Source organism: Lampetra planeri, chromosome 61, assembly GCF_965212315.1.
Source record: "Lampetra planeri chromosome 61, kcLamPlan1.2.h2, whole genome shotgun sequence".
NCBI lineage: Eukaryota > Metazoa > Chordata > Hyperoartia > Petromyzontiformes > Petromyzontidae > Lampetra > Lampetra planeri.
In genome coordinates, this window is record NC_136167.1 from 1,618,424 (window position 1) to 1,640,076 (window position 21,653).

Here is a 21,653-nt window from a genome sequence, read left to right on the forward strand (position 1 = left end):
AATAATAATAAGTAATATTTTAAAAAACTTTTTCAAAACACGCTTTAATGAAATGTACCGTACTAGTGTGGTGTGGTTCAAGGAGGCTTGGACGACGTAGTCGGAGGCACACTTATTTATTCAACACAATTGTATCTACAGGCCGAGATATACAACACTCGGAGGGGTATCGGCCCCTCCACCCGTCTAACTGGGAGATCGACAACCTATGTTACAGCTAGCCTATTCCTAGGTCCTCCACTATCGGGCTAGGGGAGGCTGAGAAGGACAGCGATCCAAGGGAGTCCCAGGGCTTATCTAGCAGGTCTTCTTGCTTATCTGGTTAAAGCTGAACACTCAACCCCGAGCCCTCTGGCTCACCGCCTTATATAGCAACTCCCCCCTGAGGGGTGGGGCCGTGGGGGATCGGACGTCGATGTAAGCACCTGCTCGCGTACAGACATAGCCACGCCCAGTGTGTTTGTTTTCCATCCGTATCAACTCTATAACACCCCCTCCGTAACACCTCTACACTAGTAATGGCAGAGCTCCACGACTCCAGGAAGTGGCCCCGAGGCTTGCCATAACGTAAGGGTCCGTTGTGATTTACAGCCAACGTCAGTTTACCGTGGACAATTAGACCCAAGCCGAAACATAACATATGAAAAATAAAGTTTACATTTTTTATTTTTAATGATAGAATATAGTATTGTCATCAATATGATATAAGTGTAGGACTCGTACAAGGGTTGTCTTTCTCTCTCTTTATTTTCCTCTTAGAGTCCACCTTCGCCGCGCCACCGCTCCGCGTCTCTCCGTGTGTGTGCCCACAGCATGCGCCAGACGAGGACTAGGTACACGTTGCCAAGTAAAAGCGCCGTGATTTTGGTTGTAGTCGCGGAGTAAAATGTTGTGGGGGTGGAGGGAGGAGGGAGCCGAGCTGTCGACGAGCCGCGGGGGGTATTCCAGGGAATCTTTGAGCAGCCACGGAAATATCTAAACTCAGGGGTGGGGAACGTCCGGTCCGCGGGCCGTATAAGGCCCGCGAAATTATTTAATCTGGTCCTGCCAAGGCAACCGCAGGCGGGACTCGAAATTCAATAAATCTAGGAGCAAACCTGGAAAAGCAGTTGCGAGTAGCAGCAACATCATCAACGCCAGCTAACATCACCACACGCCTCGCCAGAGAGAAGCGGTTCCAGGCATCGCATTAGGGGCGAGTTAATTAAACGTTTGGCCAAATATAACGGGCAAATGTTTAAGTTGATAATTTTGTATGGCCCGCTAATGATGTTATAAATATTCAAATGGCCCTTGGCAGAAAAAAGGTTTCCCGCCCTTGATCTAAACGAATGGTGTTTGTTATTATTTGTGACGAACGGAAATTATCTCGTCGCCTGCCCAACGCCGTGACGTCTAAGCCTCTTCCCCCCCCCCAACCCGCTCTCCCGTCAATGGCACAGCGCCATCAAAGTTTACAGTCGGGGCTGTAACCGAACCCGTCTTGGCTCCTTAGAGGAAGTGGCTACGATAATAATTACATTCGTGAACACAATTTCCATAATGCTGCACTTGTATACCGCCGTCATCATCGCCCTCCAACAATCATCATCGCTGTCATATTCCTGCCCATCACCACCACCATCGTGCCATCGTCACCACCATCATCACCACCATCGTGCCACCATCACCACCATCGTGCCATCGTCACCACCATCGTGCCATCGTCACCACCATCGTGCCATCATCACCACCATCATGCCATCATCACCACCATCATCTCCACTATCATCACCACCATCGTGCCATCATCACCACCATCGTGCCATCATCACCACCATCGTGCCATCGTCACCACCATCGTGCCATCATCACCACCATCATGCCATCATCACCACCATCACCACCATCGTGCCATCGTCACCACCATCGTGCCATCGTCACCACCATCGTGCCATGATCACCACCATCATGCCATCATCACCACCATCATCTCCACTATCATCACCACCATCGTGCCATCATCACCACCATCGTGCCATCGTCACCACCATCGTGCCATCATCACCACCATCATGCCATCATCACCACCATCATCTCCATCATCACCACCATCATGCCATCATCACCACGATCATCTCCACTATCATCACCATCATCGTGCCATCATCACCACCATCATGCCATCATCACCACCATCATCACCACTATCGTGCCATCATCACCACCATCGTGTCATCATCACCATCATCGTGCCATCGCCACCACCATCATGCCATCACCACCACCATCATCTCCACCATCATCACCACCATCATCTCCATCATCATCACCACCATCGTGCCACCATCATCACCACCATCGTGCCATCACCACCACCATCATCACGTGCCCGCGAGACGTGCGAAGCATCTCGTGCACCCCATGCCACCTGTAAAAAGTTTTAACGCCTCCACTCACCAATGTCATAGGTTGTTGAGGACACTTTGTGATCCCTCGTGGGTGAAATTGGGGCGTAAAAGTCACCACCTCGTACAAACGTCTCGGGGACTTTCGTCCCTTCCCCTCCCTCCTCTCCCCTCGCTTCTGTCACCAGCCCCCCGGTGTTGGTTCGGGACGAGGAAATGTGCGAGACGGGATCACGATATAAGAGCGAAGCTCCACGCGAGGTCTGTGCCTTGCGGGACAGCCTCCACCACTCATAGCGATTCCACCATCTATACTACAACTACCACCACCAACACCCATACAGACCACATCCACCATCTCTACTACAACTACCTACACCAACACCCATACAGACCACATCCACCAGTTCTACTACAACTACCACCACCTACACCCATACAGACCACATCCACCAGTTCTACTACAACTACCACCACCTACACCCATACAGACCACATCCACCATCTCTACTACAACTACCACCACCAACACTCATACAGACCACATCCACCAGCTCTATTACCACCACCACCACCTACACCCATACATACCACATCCACCAGCTCTCCTATTACCACCACGACCACCACCCTTGCATTTCTAATCCTTCCTTCATATCGTCATTTATTGATTGCAGAACGAAACCGCGATCATTCTCAGCACCAACATCACCAGCAGCAGGCAGAAACAGTTCATCACCACCAGCATCACCACCACCAACAGCAACGATATTATCCGGCGATAGCAGCACCATTTGAACCATCACTGCCAGCGTCATCATCACCTTCATCAAAACCTTCACCTAATCCGACCTCCTTTATCATCAACTGAACTACCACCACCATCAACCGGTCTCATCACCACCACCACAACATCATCCACAATCACCTCCACCACCGTCCAAGCACCATGGACACCTCCTCCTCCTTCACGCGCAAGATGAACAGCTGGGCCACCCTGCCCGCAGTGATGGCCGGCACAGTCGTAGGGGTCATGGCCCTGCAGTTTATCTTCACGTTCACGACCGCGTGTCCCTGCGACTTATCGGCCGTCTTCAGCGGCGTCTCCTTCACGGGGCCTCCGCTGCTCTTCTTCCTGTGGAGCGGAAAGTTCCTCCGAAGGCTTTGCTGCAGCTCGAACGTGGAGGAAAAGGAGTTCAATCTGAGAGGCGCATCTGTGCTCATGGTGGCTGCCTTCACGTGGGTCGTGGTGGCGCTGCTCAACGGGGAACTGCTGTGCTGCATGCTGGAGGGTAACAGAGCATGCCGGGATTCGGCTTACGATACCTACTTCTACTGTGAATCCTTGTCGCAGGCAAGTGGATTCAACACACACACACACGTGCTTAGGGGTCGTTCATAAATGACGTCACGCACCTAGGGGGGGGTGGTCCGACATTTGTGACGATGTGTGACACGGGGGGGGGGGGTTGATAAATGTGATGTCACATCAAAATGCGCAACTAAATATAGACAACACGTTCTACTTAATTAAATATACGTTTTAATAAATGTTTTCTCCTACAACATCAGAGTGCAGCGCCACATTAAATACGCACTACAATGACAATAGTTTAACGCGATTTGAAGCATGTTAAAAAAAAAAATTGGGGAGGGGGGGGGGGCAGAGCTGAACTGTGGATGAGATATTTATTCATCCTTGCTCTCAAGATCGCAATATAGTTACTTGGGCACAAGTCTGACTCGACTTATTCAATTACAAGTAACATTCACAATAAGACAAGGGGCAGGCTTTGTTGTTAACTAGGCCTCATATTTATCATAACAATTTAACAGCATTATAAAGGCATTTACAGCATTATAACGGTCATTCTAACATTATAACAGCATTCCCAGTATTATAAGAACATAAACGAACTTACAGACAATGCTTCTTAAACTCCCACAATGAACAGATGCAGCTGCCTTCACTGAGCCGTTATTTGTGCCTCCATTTTGTACTCTGTGTAACTCGGACACCCGCGTGGTTGAGGGGGAATCTTAAATCGCAATTTCCTGGTAATGTGACCAAACTCGGCATCAAAACAGGAAATTCCTGTGTACACACACCCCCACTCCTGCCGTGAGGCAGAACACATCAAAATGCGCCACTTTAAATAAATATAGGCAACACGTTCCACTTAATTAAATCGACTTTTTGATAAATGTTTTCTCCTACAACATCAGAGTGCAGCGGCACATTAAATACACACTACAATGACAATAGTTTAAAGCGATTTGAAGCATGTTTTATATTTTTGGGGGGAGTGGGGAGGGGGGCAGAGCTTTGTGACGTCATATTTGAGGGGGGGTCTGACTTTTTGTGACGACGTATAACGAAGGGGGGGGGGGGTCAAAATCGTCCAAAATCGCGTGACGTCATTTATGGACGGCTCCTATGAAAAATAATAAAAGGTGTTTTACCCTTTCTATTAATGAAACAGGTGTTACGATGCTCAAACAACAAATAGATACCTATTTACAAGGAATCAAATTCGCATTAACCACACGTGGCTCTCATCATAATTTGAAACTGATTGGCCCACACCATAGGCAGCCTTCTTCATGGCCTAGTCTCACCACCAGTGTCAGAACAGAGAACGCCAAAAGGCGAACAGGACAAGGGAAATGCAGGTGTCATCGTAGCATTTATCGCTGTATCAGCTCGGGGTGTGAAGCGATATCATGTTTACCTTGTTTCCAGTATCTTCACCAGGTTGACGTCAGAGCGCTCCTGTCGTAGGGCTGAACGATTGATCGATTTCAAATCGAAATTTGAAATGATGCGATTGGCAAATCGCAAAGGCTGCGACTTTTTGCGATTTGTAAAGTCCTCTTACTTTCTTATTGGAATAGTTTTCGTTTTCATCATGAAAACTTTATTTAACTTAACACTTGTCCTATGTTTGCTTGTTCTATTTCAATGAAAACATTTTAATAAATACATGTTGGACGCAAATTGTTCTTATCTTTGCGTAATGTGAGGATATATCCGGCTCACTGACGTATCACAACTCGGCATGATGATTGGCTCTGCCGGTCCTGGTTTACAGCCAATGGGGGGAAGCCTAGGGGCGTGGCCCTGACGTAATGGAAAGGTGACAGCTGTAAGTAGAGGATTGGTTCTGCTGGCTTTGGCCACAGCCAATGGGGAGATGAGTCAGGGGCGTGGTCCCAGGAGCTTACGAGGGAGCCTGGAATATTCCATGGAGGCTAACCAGGATTGGTGGAAACGTACCACGTGACCCGGGTATTAAATAGGGGTGGAAACGAACGACACGTGGTCAGAACGTGAAGGAAAGCTGTAATACAAGTTGAATAAAAGACGGATTCCAGAAATCGCCTCAACGACCTTTATTACACTTGCATTATAATTTATAGAGCAGTTCATTTGTGATGGTATCATGTGGCGATGCTCCGTCACATGTTTTAAATCTATTACACAGTGAATATTGAACTGAAGCTCGACTTTAAAATTTGTAATCGCAATGTCAGATAAATCGCAATTAGACATGTCCCCGAAATCGTTCAGCCCTACCCCGTAGACTCAATTGTTCCTCACCTGCTAAATTAACCCTCTCCCACTCTGCCTCTTTGGCCTCTCTCACCATCTCTCTCTCACCGTCACACAGACCTCTGGAGTGATACTGATGGTGATTGTCACCGTCCTCATCTTCCTGATCTTCAACGTCTGCTGCGCGTGCGCCACCGGGCAGAGCCCCGACCAGGTCGACGAGGGGATGCCGCAGGCAGAGATGGCCGCTGCGGGGCCTTCGCACATTGGTCTGCAGATGCCCAGATTTCCCAACACCAACTGGGCCTTGGACGTCAACATTGCGGACCAATTCGATGAAGCGGAGGCTGAATACTAGGGGCGTTATCGCCTCCTTCACAGTGGCTAGGAGATGTTCACGAGCTCGCCTGGTCTACAGGAGGTCGTGGGTTCGATCCCGACCCTGACGCCTGCTGCTGTATATTTTGAGTTTGCGTGTCTCTCTCTCTCTCTCATCATCATCCTCACGGTGGCTAGGAGATGTTAACTACCTCGCCTGGTATACAGGAGGTCGTGGGTTCGATCCCGACCCTGATGCCTGCTGCTGTATATTTGAAGTCTGCATGTCTCTCTCTCTCTCATCCTTATCCTCACGGTGGCTAGGAGATGTTAACTACCTCGCCCCGTATACAGGAGGTCGTGGGTGCGATCCCGACCTCTGACGCTGTATATTTGGAGTTTGCGTGTCTCTCTCATCATCATCATCATGGCTAGGAGATGTTAAGTACCTCACCCAGTATACAGGAGGTCGTGGGTTTGATCCCGACTCTGACGCCTGCTGCTGTATACGTGTTGTTTGCGTGTTTCTCTCCCCTCCACATTTCGAATCAACATCGCGCGTTTAGAATATTTGGCAGCCGCTGATAAATTTGCACGTGATGATGATGATGATGATAAGCCACTTCGTTGAGCTATCATTTGTGGCCACATCGCTTCTGATAAAGAGCCACATCGTAGCTCGGTGGGGCCTTACCTGGTAAAATAAAAAAAAACGTTACAACAATAGCCTCAAAGCAGCCGAGGATGAATTACAAACATAGATCTAACCTAAGGCCCTCTACAGCAGTGGTTCTCAACGTTTAATGGCTACTACTGTTACCCCCCCCCCCTCCTCCTTGTTGAAATGTGTCTAACAGAGGACAGTTCACCCCCCTTTGCCTCACCCCAAAACAATGGCTCTGAGTCCAATAAATGCGCGAATTCAAGAACGTCAATATTTTCACCAATTTGTCTATTTCGTGAGGTTATACCCTAACGAGCTGAGTAACTACAAGCGAGTTCTAAACAAACGTTAAGCGGACGCTCTGCAGCACGTGACGTTATTTCTTCCTCGTTCGCCGGTTACTCACGGCAATCAACATTGTATCACAACGTCTTTTATGTCGTTATAGGTTCACCACGTGGATTTTAAAATATATCGCGGTGATTTTATATCGGCAGATTCATCCAACGTGATTCCATACCTATCAACCCCTTATCAGTGCCCCTTACCTTATTTACAGACCAATTCAGACCTTATAGGTCACCCCGTGTCTCGTATTAATCTCAACGTTCATCCTACAAAGTCCCATCACAAGGGAAAAACACAAACAAATAAAACAAAAATGTGATTTTGCCCGCATTGAAACGGCTGTACGCCGTATGGACCTGAAAACTCAATTTCCCTGCACAAGAACACGTGGGTAAATCGTGATGGGTTAACACGGTATGCGATTCCTCACCATCCATGATATCATTTCACACCCAGCTCACGTTACCCCCCAAAGAGGGGTCCTCCGGTCGAGTACCACCGCTCTAAGGAACAGTCCTCGGCTCCAGAATATTTATCACTCCGATCTCATCCGTAAGCCTTTAGCTACCGGAGCCAGTGTGCGTGGTGGTGGTGGAGGGAGGAAACTCGTGAAGGACGCTGCTAGTGGGCAGTTGGGAGGCAGTCACCCTCCAGCAACAACGGAAGGCAAGAGGAACGACGCTCACAACAACGAGCGGAGCGCCGGGTTGCTAAAATGCAGCAAGTTGACACAGTAGGGGGTGCAGCCAGTGTCGGATTATCCTCGTAGCACAAGTAGCTACAGCTACACGTGTAGCAGCTACACGTGTAGTAGCTACGCGTGTAGTGCCATATGGGCCACACTTACCGGCAGTGGTGGACAGGGCACATCTGCAGGTACCTCGGACCCCCCGGGGAGGGGCCACTGTGCCAGCCCAAGAGGGGAGGGGCTGCTGGGGGCTCTAGGATCCTAGGCAGCTAAGCCCTTGGCGCCGGGCTCTAGGATCCCAGACAACCCAGACAGCTGAGCCCCTTGGCGCCACCAACGGGGGGCTGTGGGGTATCTGGGAGCCCACACAACCCCACCCCTCGATGGGCAAGAGGGATAAAAGGGCCGCTCCCTGGCCGATCGTGGCGAGTCGCAGCTCAAGACCCAAGACCAGCCAGCTTAGGACCCTGGACCCCTTCGTCCCGCTTGTCCTTGTAAGGACCGGGACGCTGTGCGGGCCAGTGGTGGGACTCTGGGACTCCCAGCTCTACGTCCTTGTAAGGGCGAGTTCCGAGGAAGCCAGAGTCTAGACCCGCACCTTGGCTGGGTCGGGTCAGGTAGCCTCCCCTAGGGTAGTTGTAGCCGGAGGACCCGAGAGTGTAGCCAGTGTCAGGCACGCTAGGAGTAGGCTGTGTCCCTAGGCTGTAACAGAGTATCAGGACTGTTGGAGTGTTGTATTGTAATAAAGAAGTTACCTCTACAAGTGTCTCCGAAACCCATTACACACGTGTAGTAGCTACATATGCTACGGGCCCGCACTTTCAAGGGCCCGCGCTAAATGCTTTCAAGCTATCAATGCCGGTTCTGTGATTCTGGACTTGCTCTATTACTATAGTACTATACCGCCTTCACCTTTTATGAACGACTGGGTGTTTAAGGTGAGCGATTTGGCGTATTATCTGGCTTGATAGCAAATGAAAAAATGCAATTACTTTACTATGCAAGTAAAAAAAATAGTGTTTTCATATTTTTAAAAATGTAGGGCCCCCTTTATAATATAATGCTACAGGACCCGCACTAGCTTCATCCGGCACTAGGTACAGCTGGTGGTGCATCTGCCGGTCATCTCAGTCAGCCAAACCCATGGCACCTGCTGGGTCTGTCCCGAGACCTCCTCCTGTCAGCAGCGAGCCTTCGACACTTGAGAGACAGCCTCAAAGTGCACCTAGCCTGGCACAGGCGCCGTGGTGAATGGGGGGGTGGGGGGGTATTGGTGGTGTCGTTGGCTGCATGCAGGGAACGCCGTCTCCCTCCCATGTTAAGGCTCGAGGCCGTAGCACGAGAAGTCGGTGTGAAACCCACACCCATTGTGTGCATAGCTAAAGCCTCCCCTCCACCCGCGTGAGTTACGTTCCAACCTACGAGTGGACATAGGGGTGGGAATGGGGGGGGGCGAAATGGGAAATGTTCAATAACGATATCTACAATAAATAATACATTATAAAGCACTCTGTGCTTTTTGCTATCACAACAAACCCATTGTGATGTCACCGCGGGGTTCGATGTCGAGTGTGATCACGTGGTGCCACGTGGGCAGCCTCGCTTGTCGGGTCTCACGACGCAAGACCGATCAATGTTCACGACGTGACGATCGATGATTTTCGCAATGTGATGTATTTCGTACGTCGAATTGTGGCATCGTCGTTTGCGACTCGGAGGCTATTCGACCGCTGTTCATGCAACGTAATCCACTCATTTGTACTTGTCAAGCAACGATGCTTATGAAAGCTTATATCGTAGAATGTTAAGATATTAAGGTGACAATGAGTGGTGCGGGGGGGGGAGCTGACATTTAAAATAGAGCCTTCTGAAAGAGAAATGTTCTTACGTGGCTTATCCGGCTTTTCCAATTAATATTTAGAAATTTCGATTTAAAGCTTTCGTGACTGCAGGGATTCATCTTCTTGGTTCTTTCGGTAAAGTCACGTAGAAGGGAAGTAATAAAATAATAAAAATAAAACATAATAAAATATTTCCCATAAATATGCTAAATTCCTCTTGATATGCAAATTATTTTGTCAAGGCGCCCTTTCCCCCCCTTCCAACCCAGCTTATATATATATGCTCCAAGCACGTGTGCTGTTTCATTAAGACGCTGTCGCCTCGACAGACCTGGTTTTCACCTGAGGACGGCTGCTTGCGTTGTGACTGAAACGTCGTGAGAATTATTTTATTATGTTTTATTTTTATTATTTTATTACTTCCCTTCTACGTGACTTTACCGAAAGAACCAAGAAGAACATTTAGAAATGTTGTCGTTCAGGAAATGACCAGCTTGAACATGAACTCAAACGTGTACCGTTTTGTTGATCGTTTAAATCTCTGTCCACTTTGACCGGACTCAATAAACCCAACAGCGCCACTTTGCGTCGGTGTCCATGGGCATCTCCAACTCATTCCGCCACACACACACCACTCAAAATAACTCTCACGGCGCAAGCTACGAGTGATAAGTCTCTCAAACTCCCTCCTCCCCAGGCATCTGTGCTGCCAGGTCTGTGGCCCAGTTCAAGTCTACGCCTTGCTTTATGCCTCTGCCCAACTGCGTTTGCCCAACAAGCAGTGGACAATGGTAGAGCCTTTGACAGGGACTTTTTTGTTTGACTTACGCGGGGACTTAAAATTATCTCAACAGAACCGGACTCCCCGACAAGCCTTCGGCAGGGAGATCCAGTCCAGGGCCCTCGCAAACGAAGGCCCGGAGACTTTCACAGTCCAGGTGCCATGCAAGTGAAGGCCTGGGGAGTTCCACAGTCCAGGTGCCATGCAAGTGAAGGCCTGGGGAGTTCCACAGTCCAGGTGCCATGCAAGTGAAGGCCTGGGGAGTTCCACAGTCCAGGTGACATTGAAGCAAAGGGGCCCATAGATCACTGCTTCGTCCTGGAGTTTGCGTCTCTCTCCCCGTGGTCACGTAGATTTTTCCACCCGGTGCCTCTGGGTTTTCCCCTCCACATTTAGAATCAACGTGCAGTTCAGAGTAGTTGGCTACCGCTGGACAGTTTCACGATAAGCCACTTCGTCGAGCTATTATCATTCGTGATAGCCAGGTGGTCGCATCTGAAAAAGAGCTGTGCGGCTTGGTGGGCCTTACCTGGATAAAACACATTCCTGCGGAGGGAGCCGGTAGGAACGTTGGGTTGCTCGGTCAATGGCCAGGGTCAACGGCGGCGTGGTGTATTCCGCAAATATGGCCGACTGTGAGGGCGGGCACAAGCCGGCGTGAGTAGGTTAAACGTTGAGTTTTATAAGGGCACCACGGGGTGACCAGCCCCTCCCCACCCAGCCCCACCCTCCCGACCCAGCCCCTCCCCACCCACCCAACCCCTCCCTCCCCACCCAGCCCCTCCCTGCACGATGGACGGACACAATAATCCCCTGTGGGCTGGTGGAACCAGTGCGTTCCTACCAGTAATAGTAGTTTAGTGGCAGCAGAGCAATATAGCAACGCAAGACCCACTTCCCTTACCAGAAACGTGGTTGTAAAGAAGAATGACCGCTCTAAAAAGTTTACCGTTTTATTGAAAAACGAAATCTCTGTACACGGGACAGGACTCGAACAAAAACACAACACGGGCACTTCATGTGGGTATCCATGGGTATCGCCAACTCATTCCGCCACGCACACACACAAACGCAATTCATACAAACCCTCACGGCGTACGCTACGAGGGACAACAACACACTGCCTCCCAGTCTCCAGACCCAGTTCAAGTCCAGGTCAAGGCTTTGCTGTATTTAATGCCTCCACCCACCAAGATGCAGGGTCTGCACGCTCCACGCAGGTTCGCTCTGTCCTTATGTGTGCTGTACATGCGGTGAACCGATTTCTACACAAAAATTTGCTCTGTGGGGATTGAATTCACTCTACACGCGGCGATGCGGTCAGACGTGGGACAACATTGTGTGTGTACTGTTCGTTTACTGTGTGTGCACTGTGTGTGCACTGTGTGTGTACTGTATGTACTGTGTATCTACTGTGTGTACTGTGTCCTGTTTGTACTGTTTGTATACTGTGTGTATAGTCTGTGTGCTGTGTGTACCGTGCGTGTACTGTGCATGTAAAGTGCATGTGTACTGTGTGTACTGTGTGCTGTATGCGTGGTCACGTGCGCGCTGTGGTACCGAGTGGTTCGCAATGGAATGATATGGGGGGGGGGGGGCTGTCTAATTAACCCTCCCACCCGGGCCCCCCCCAGCACCGGCACGCTTGGACACCTCCAGCCAGTGGGGCTGGAGGGGTTGCAGTTCCATCGCGTTCACACTCGGCAGCTGCGCACACACTGAGCTATGGCGAGATGTTAACTACCTCGCCTGGTGTACAGGAGGTCGTGGGTTCCATCCCGACCCTGACGCCTGATGTACATTTGTTGTTTGCGTGTCCCTCTTTCTCTCTCCCCGTGGTCGCGTGGATTATTTTTCCCTCCGGGTTCTCTGTTTTTTTCCCTTCGCATTTAGAATCAACGTGCGTTTAAAAGTAATTGCCTGCTGTAAATTCCCACTTCGTTCAGCTATCATTTGTGTGGCCAGGTCGCTTCTGAAGAAGAGCTATACAGCTCAGTGGGCCTTACCTGGTAAAATAATGGTTTCGTTTAGTACTATGGGTCTCTTTAGCGAATCTGTGGGTCTCTCTGCAAGTCTCTGGGGTCTCTATGCGAGCCATCGGTGCCTTGCCTGGGACCATCCAACCGCTGGAACTCCTTAGAACAAAATATAACTCTGTCCACGTAAGAAGCCTCCCTCTGGGTCCCTACGCGAGCGTACGGATTCCTGCGTGTCTATGGCAGCGGCGCGGGCATGGATGACATGGGTCCTGGTGCCAGGAATTAAAAGGACTTGCCCCCCCCCCGCCAGCCAACACCCAAACGTCTCCCTCTCCGTGTAACCCGGCGCCTGGACGCCCCCCCCACCCCCCCCCCGCGCGCTCGACAGCTCTCCTTCACCGCAGCACCCTCTTGAGGAAGAGGTCGACGAGGTCGTGGAAGGCGTGCTCCCACGCGTCCGCCACGCCGCCCGCCGCGCCGGCGGAGCGCGACGTCGCTCGCCCACCACCGCTGCTGCTGCCGCCGCCGCCGCCCTTGGCCTGTAGGGAGACCCCCGCCGAGGTGCCGCTTGCACCGCCCGTCGCCGCTCCTCCTCCGCCGCCGCCGGCGCCGCCGCTTCCACCGCCGCCGCCGCCGCCCGGCGACACGGGGCTGCCTCTGCGCACCCAGCGCAGCATGCCGTTCTGCAGCGCCTCCTGGCACGCCACCGCGGCGGAGTGATACGGGAGAGATTAGGGGAGGGGGGTCAACGCAGGTCAGAATCGATCAGAATCTTGATTTATCCTGGAGGAATCCGATGAGCTACGAAGCAAATTGAAAACTAATTTCTTTAGAACCGCTTTTTGTGTTTAGTTTGTATTCATGTACGTTGAACTTCTTTCGCACCGTACGTAGCCAACCATGCGAATCGGAGGTGCGAGGGAAGGACAACAAATTAAAAACAAAAAGCAGTTCTAAAGAAATTCGTTTTCAATCTGATTTAAAAGTGCATAGCGCCCCGTGGTTTCCCAATGTTGGAAGGAAGAGCGTTCCAGACGGTCGCAGAAGCGCATCTGAAAGCGCCGTGCGATGCAGCGGTGACCACCGCCTTTGTTCGATGGCCGAGCTAAAAGCCGCCGCTGCTGCCGCTGCTGCTGCGAGGATGAGCGGAGTGTCGCGTGATGGTGGTTTATGCTCCTTAACGAGATCAGCGAGGTGTTGTGGTTCATTTGTGGCACGCACTTGATGGTGAATGAGCGCGACCTGAAATACATTTGTTTGGCAACCGGAGGCCAATGCAGCTCAGCGAGCCATGGACGTTGTCCTTCCCCCCCGTGTCTCCACTTAGCTCGGTTCGCTACATCAGGTGAGAAATAACGTCAACAAAGACAAAGACCCCACCACCCCCCGTATAGCCTTAAGACTGTTGGGGCAAGTGCTGTTAGCGAGCAACTAAGAAGGCCGGCACGGCACACGAGGGAGGTGGGTGACCAACACCACGCCCGGCCGCCTTTGTCTCCCCAGTGGCGATGTTTACACACGGCACCAGGTACTCATTGGAGGCTGAGTCGACCTAGGGGGGAGGCCCAGGACCGGTTCAGATAATCGTCACTGATGTTGGTGGCCGTTGAGTGGGAATCAAACTCAGGTCGCCGGGTTCGTAGCGCAGCGCGCTAACCGCAACACTACCCCACACTACGCACATACACACGCACATGCATACGTACGCACATGCATGCGCACGCACATGCACATACGCACATGCACACATGCACACGCATGCACATGCACGCACATGCACGCACACGCACGCACGCACACACATGCATGCACACGCGCGCACATGCATACACACGCGCGCACATGCATACACACGCACGCACATGCATACACACGCACGCACATGCATACACACGCACGCACATAAAACACACGCACATGCATACACACGCACGCACACAATACACACACATGCACACGCGCACATACAAACAGAACCGGCGATAACAAAACAAATCCCCTCTTCACCAGCTCGGAGCTGAGCTCGCGCTTGATGCGCTGCTTGTCGCGGCAGGAGACGGTGCAGTGCTTGAGGTAGAGCATGGCCTGCGACATGAGCAGCGCCAGCGCATTCTCCATCACGAACACCAGCGTGGGCCTGGGGGTAACGCAAAGACAAAACGTCCCACAATGTGTAGCCTCTAGCAGAGGTCGCAAACGGGTTTTGATTCCTTACCCGTACCCGTACCCGGCCGCACCAGGGTCGCAAATGGGTATCCGTACCCGGCCGGGTACGGGTACCCGTTCCCTACCCGTACCCTACCCGAAATGAGTGACAAACGGTTACTCACCAGTGACTCACGGCCTACCCGTACCCCTACCCGGCCGCACCAGGGTCGCAAACGGCTACCCGTACCCGGCCGGGTATGGGTAGCCGGATATCGGGTAGGGTACGGGTATCGGGTACCCGGTTGCGACCTCTGGCCTCTAGCAAGACTGTTGGGGGCAAGCGCTGGCGGCGAACAGCAGCGGCGCCTGCGAAGGCTGGCACGGCTACGCGTGGGGGTGGGTGGCCAGCGCCACGCCTGGCCGCCTTTGTCTCCCCCCAGTAGCGACGTTCACACACAACACTCGGCACTCGTTTGAGGCCGAGTCGAATTAGCGGAGTCCCAGGACCGGTTCAGATAATCGTCACCGGCGTTAGCCGTGTACGAGAACCGGTGGGCGGCCAACACCACGCCCGACTGCTCTCGTGTCCCAAGTGGCGATGTTTACACACCGCGCTAGGTACCCATTTGAGACGCACACAACATAAAGATCCCCCCCCAATGTAGCCTGCTACAGACTTTTGGGGCATGTGCTGTCAGCGGGTAGCAGCGCCGACAAAGGCCGGCACAGCTGCACAAGAGGGTTGGTGGCCGGCACCACGCCCGATCGCCTTCGTCTCACTGCACCAGCTACTCATTTGAGGCTGCATCGACCCAATCGAGGCGCAGGACGGGTTCCGATACATATACGCCGCTGGTGTTGGCAGTGGCTGGGAATCAAACTCCCGTCAACAGATTGGCGGCGAAATGAGCTAACCACTACGCCACCGCTCCCCGCGGATGCACACAAAGACCTCCCCCTTTGGCCTTATGCGCTCTGAAGAAGGGCCGTCGCCCGAAACGTCATCGGTCATATATTTTTCCTTTCAAGGCCACAGTGTTATTGATGAATGTGTTGAGTTTTTTTGTTATTTGTGCCATGGCCTTGCCAGACTGTCGGCGCAAATGCTGTTAAAGCCAGATTGAAAAGACATTTCTTTGGAAATTATTTTTGTATTTTAGTTTGTTGTGCTTCCCCCCCACCGACGCCGCACCTCCGATGAGCACGGTTGGCTATGTACGGTGCGAAATAAGTTCAACGTACATACATACGTTGGCGAGCACCTATTGTAGGCCGACACGGTGTGAGGTTTGGCCAGAACTACTGACGCACACCGCACCCCTCCCCCCCCCTCCCATTAGAGCCATCGTCACCAGCCGTGTGACACTAGCAACGCAATTCAACACGAGCAATTATGGCCACTTATTTACGATTATGATAACAGCAAAGAGTCACGGGGGTTTTGTCTCGCCAATGAAAACAGGGTACTGGCATGTGAAGCTGTAATGTTGTAAATCTACTGCAAACAAGAAGAAAATGTATGCTAAAACCATTATTTTGCCAGAAAAGGCCCACTCAGCTATAACAGCTCTCTTTCAGAAGCAACCTATCACAAATTAAAACTCAACGAAGTGGCTTAATCATTACGTGGAAATGTATTGCAACCAAATACTCTAAAATGCGTTGATTCTAAATGTGGAAGGAAAAAACAGAGAACACGGAGGAAAAAAATCCACATGACCACAAAGAGAGAGACACCGCAAACTCCAAATATACAGCAGTAGGCGTCCGGGTCGGGATCGAACCTATGACATCCTGTATACCAGGCGAGGTAGTTAACATCTCCTAGCCACCGTGATGATGATGAGAGAGAGATACGCAAACTCCAAATATACAGCAGCAGGCGTCCGGGTCGGGATCGAACCTATGCCCTCCTGTATACCAGGCGAGGTAGTTAACATCTCCTAGCCACCGTGGCGTCCAGCGATACTTACTTTAGAGCCTTCAAGTCACCGGCGCTCGTGTGCTTTGCGAGTTCCCTTTTCCCGTCGGCCTGCAGATCCAACATCGCTGGTTAGTTGCAGTGCCACGGGCGGCAGAGGTCAAGGGTTACAGGTCACCGCAGCGGGTTTATCGTTTGAAGGTAAGGGGAGGAGGTGGAAAAGAGGAATAAAAGATCAAGTAAAATTACTTAATGGCACCGAAGCTCCCACAAGGTCATATGGGAGGGCGTGTGGCACAGTTTGGCGCCGGCTATCGTAGACTCCGGCAGTCGTGCCACTAAGGTTCCCCGCGGCGAGTAACGATGTCTTTAAAAACAACGGCGCTAACCACTCAATAAAATTAACGCCTAGTAGCTTGCCGCGTTCCGAGATTTAGCGGTGAACGGGACCCCACCCTGCAACTTGCAGATGTAATAATAGGGTTTTCCCCCTTTTTTCTGGCAACAAAACTGAAACCTTTTTACAAGGATTCATGTCTGCATTAACCACAATACTTGCAGTCAAATGCAAACAAAAACACACTATGATAATATGTGCAGTGTCCTTGAAACTGATTGGTCCACACCAGGGACGGCTTTATTTTGAGCCTCGACGCAATTGGTGCTCGACCAGAGGACGCCAAAAGGCGTACAGCTCAAAGACGATGCCGCTATCAAAGTAACGAGGGCTCGGGGTGAGCATCTACATCATTAGACCTCCTTTGCCAGTACCACAATGTAATATTATTTTGAGCTGTACACCTTTTGGCGTCCTCTGGTCGAGCACCAATTGTGTCGAGGCTCAAAAGAAAGCCGTCCCTTGGTGTGGACCAATCAGCTTCAAGGACACTGCATATATTATCAGTGTGTTTTTTGTTTGCATTTGACTGCAAATATTATGGTTAATGCAGACATGAATCCTCGTAAAAAGGTTTCAGGTTTGTTGCCAGAAAAAAAGGGAAAAAAACCCCTATTATTATAAACTTGCAGTTGCTTCGGGACGGGGAAAAGGGTTAAGTGTGCATGGTTACACGGCAGCGGTGGTGCTGATACTTTGATGGCGATCCACGGGTGGGTGATCGCAAGAGATATTCTTGTGGATCTCAGAACGAAGCAGAATCAACGCTGGTTTAATTTAGCGAACGCTTTTACAAAGAGCACCACATACACGTGAAAAGCAATAAATTAAGTGCGCATGTAGCATGTCGATGTTACGTGGGAGTGGACGCCAGCCCACGTAACATAAGCCGACTGCGATCCTAGTTTCGGCTGATGGCAATATAAACATCCCCCACTACTAGGGAGAATTCATGCATTTCAAAACATGATCAATTTCACTAACAGATTGCGATAGTAAATTTAGGTCTTTGGCATTGTAGGGTCAATTGTAGTAATTGTTGGTCACAGCTTTGTATGTATGTAAGTGTTGAACTTCTTTCACACCACCTTATGTAGCCAACCGTGCTAATCGGAGGTGCGGAGGAAAGGATAACTCAACACAAAAAGTAGTTATAAAGTAACGAGTTTCCAATCTAGATGATTTTAAACTGCATAGCTCCCAGTGATTTCCTGTTGGAAGGAAGAGCGTTCCAGACGGCCGCAGAAGTGCATCTGAAAGCGCCGTGCGATGCGGTGACAGTCTTTGTTCGATGGTTAGCCAAAAGCCGCCGCTGCTGCGAGGGTGACCGGAATTTGCGTGATGGGTCATGCTCCCTGACAAGATCAGTGAGGTATTGCGGTTCAACTGTGGCGAGCAATTTGTGTGCAATGAGGGCGATCTTAGACAGTATTCGTTCGGCTTTCTGGTGGATCATCGCAGAGCCGCGCTGAGATTCACCACAATGGATCGTCGCGTTGCTTGGTGGACTGGCCACGCTGGATTTAATGGGATAGGGGGGGGGGGGTCAAGGGTGAGAGGACGGGCCGTTGGGTGATGGTTTTAGTGCTGAGATTGTTTGATTTGTTACGCGGATGATGATAGTGGTTCCGCTTAGCCAATTGCCCCGGTTATATTTTACGCCGGAGGTCCCTGGGGTGATGCGTGAGCAGAAAGCGAGTGCAGGGGGTGGCGCTTCAGGAATATTGCACAACTAACAAACGAGGCGTTTGACCCTCGTAAACGAAACGCACGGCGATAATAAATACGTGACAGCGAAAGTATCCGAAGAAAGCTCGACACTTTAGTCTAACGACGACGTAAACAAACAATCTCTGTGTCCCAATACTCACCCTTCCCCCCCTCTCCTGCATAATAAATAGATGTTATCAATCGGCTTAACTTCGCGTTCCTATAGCCTATCCCCCCCCCCCCACCTTGGCTCCTCCCCCCCTCTTACCCTATATAATCGCGTATCTCTATTAGCTCTCTTCACTTACTACAGTGATTTTGGCTGTAACAGTTCCGCCTGAAGACGGAAGCTTGTGTTGCCTCCGAAACGTCGTGATTTAATTTAGTTGTTTTTTCATTTCTATTTTTATTTTCACCTACGTGACTTTACCGAAAAAACCAAAGAGTATAAACAGACACATGAATACAAATCAAGTGGGAACCCAGAGGCGGCAGAAAAAAAGGTTAGGTACAGGTGCAAGTAAGCGCTATGTTTGAGTCTAACAGCGACATAAACACACACACACACGCACGAGTAAGTAAAAGGCCCAGGACGGCACAAACGTGTGGGAAGCAGTGACGGTGCTGGTGGTCGCCGACCTGCGCGGCGAGGCCCTGAGCGACGCTGATCGCGGAGAGGAGCGAGCCGAGCGAGGGGCTGGCGTCGGCGTCGCACGACGGAGCCACCAGGCTCAGCGAGAAGAGCGGCTCGTACTCCGACAGGTCCATCGTCTGCGCCACACGCACGAGCCGCGTCAGCCAGGGTCACGACACCGCGCGTGCCACATCAATCAGACTCGCGACAATAAACCGCGCAAGCGACGCCGGTCACACGGCGTCGACAAACCAACAGGACGACCGGCACGACGGGCCGCAATCGGCGAGTGTCACGACAAACCAACAAGCGGTGGGGGATGGTGCGGGGTCGTGACCTGGTCCAGCAGGATCTGGCAGACGTCGGGGCTGAATCGGCGCAGTGCGGCCAGCGTGGTGCCCAGGATGCGCAGCAGGCTCGCCTGGGCCAGGGCCACGCCGCCGGGGCCTCGCTCTGCCTCCTGGCCGACTTCGCCGGTGCCGCCGGCGCCGCCGACGCCGGCGCCCGTGCCGCAGCCGCCGCGACCACCGCCGTCCCGGCCGGGCGCCGCCGCCAGCCCCGCGCTTTTCGACTGCAGCGCACGAGACACCGTCGCGTCAGGGGCGACGATGGTCGCGGTCACGCGCAACGACCATCCATTCATTCACCTCCTTGCTCCCTCCCCGCCTTCGCTGGAACAAGCTCCGTTGCAGCACACAGAGCAATCACCTTCACTCGAACCGGCAGCCTCTCTTACAACAACCCCCATCCCTCTTCTTCACTAGCCCAGCGTCATCCTGCCACTGCCGCTACTCTCGAACCCCCTGCCGCCCCCCAGCTACGACCAGGCCTCCCAACTCCTACCACTACCCCAACCACTCTCACTACCCCTATCACTACCCCAACCCCTATCACTACCTCACCCCTATCACTACCGCAAAGTCTACCACTACCCCACCCCCTATCACTACACCAACCCCTACCACTACCCCTACCAATACCCCCACCCCTATCACTACCCCAAACCCCTATCACTACCCCAACCCCTATCACTACCCCTACCACTACCCCAACCCCTATCACTACCGCAACCCCTATCACTACCCCAACCCCTATCACTACCCCAACCCCTATCACTACCGCAACCCCTATCACTACCGCAACTCCTCCTTAACTGCTTCCACCTGTTCTCCTGTCACCATGACTACACCACCACGGGGGGGCGGCGGCGACATTCCTTTGAGGGTTGCGGCTCTCACTTCCAACGCTGACCGCCAACCAAAGTTGCGCAATTTGCAGCTGCAGTTTGTGCATCAAGAGGGGGCGACGCGTCCCGCCGAGTGACGGCCGTCTCCCCCGACAACCGAGCGCTCTCTCTCAATCGCTCCAGTCGCAGGCGGCGACAGTGAACCCCGCTGCAGCTTAACCAAGATCTGCCGAGATGTGACGACACTCTGGGCGCAGCGCTCACCCTAACAGGCTGTGTTGTGGGTGGGCGGGGGCGGGGGGGGGGGGGTGGTGCGGCAGGCGCTCGTGACCGCATGGTACGTCGCGGCGGCACCAAGCACACCCGCCGCGAGCCGAGCTAACGAGCGGAACGACAAAGCTGGGATGGAGGATGATACTTAATTTGGAGCTTTCGTGACTGCAGGAATTACTCTTTGGTTCTTTCGGTAAAGTCACGTATAAAGAGAAAATAATAAATTAAATACTAGCATACGACGTTTCGATTGCAACACAAGCAATCATCATCAGGTATAAATTACATAGAAACACAAATCTAGTATACTTAGAATTGTAATGTAATACAACAGAGAGTCGGATAACATAACAGTCAACACACCCTACCTGGTTGATTACGTTCTTCCTGAGAATGCTAAATTTGAGAGAGAGATAAAACACAGAACCAGAGACATATAGACAGACATATAAGTAGAGACAGATATCACAGAGATACATAGAGAGAGAGATGATGAAGAGGGAAGTCGTCGCTGGCGCGGAGAGAAAGAGTCGGGGGCAAAGGGAGCGCCGGTGGCTCTGTCCGGCGCTAGCCCGGCGTTAGCCCGGCGGCACCACTCACCGCGAGGTACTGCTGCAGGAGCTTCTGGCTGTGCAGCAAGGCGGTGCACGTCTGGCATAGGGAGCAGAGCGCCACCTGCAGCAAGACGGAAGGACGCGGACGCCGGCGTCAACAACCAAAGCACCGGCATTGGAACATTCCCTCTCGCCCGGCCGATGACGAATATTGTTTTGTAATCTTCCCCCACCCCCCAACCCAAAGGTCCCCCCACCACCCCCCCCGTGT

At 51.9% G+C, this 21,653-nt stretch overlaps 2 protein-coding genes across 3 annotated transcripts in view; one reads left to right on the forward strand and one right to left on the reverse strand.

The window, feature by feature from the left end:
- Nucleotides 1–2,571: 2,571 nt before the first annotated feature.
- LOC144736523 (uncharacterized) lies at nucleotides 2,572–10,383 on the forward strand. Its single transcript, XM_078619071.1, has 2 exons — nucleotides 2,572–3,741; nucleotides 6,059–10,383. The coding sequence occupies exons 1-2, from the start codon at nucleotides 3,337–3,339 to the stop codon at nucleotides 6,296–6,298; spliced, it is 645 nt and encodes a 214-aa protein (XP_078475197.1). The 5' UTR covers nucleotides 2,572–3,336; the 3' UTR covers nucleotides 6,299–10,383.
- Nucleotides 10,384–11,519: 1,136 nt separating this feature from the next.
- The window catches only part of NUP188 (nucleoporin 188), a 55,299-nt gene continuing 45,165 nt past the window's right edge, over nucleotides 11,520–21,653 (reverse strand). For both annotated transcript variants that reach the window (XM_078619178.1, XM_078619177.1), the window contains exons 40-45: nucleotides 21,429–21,503; nucleotides 19,707–19,940; nucleotides 19,375–19,506; nucleotides 16,681–16,739; nucleotides 14,567–14,696; nucleotides 11,520–13,254 (exon numbers count right to left, since the gene is read on the reverse strand). In XM_078619178.1, coding sequence (XP_078475304.1) covers nucleotides 12,955–13,254; nucleotides 14,567–14,696; nucleotides 16,681–16,739; nucleotides 19,375–19,506; nucleotides 19,707–19,940; nucleotides 21,429–21,503 — 930 coding nt within the window. In that variant the 3' untranslated portion in view covers nucleotides 11,520–12,954. The remainder of the gene's footprint in view (nucleotides 13,255–14,566; nucleotides 14,697–16,680; nucleotides 16,740–19,374; nucleotides 19,507–19,706; nucleotides 19,941–21,428; nucleotides 21,504–21,653) is intronic.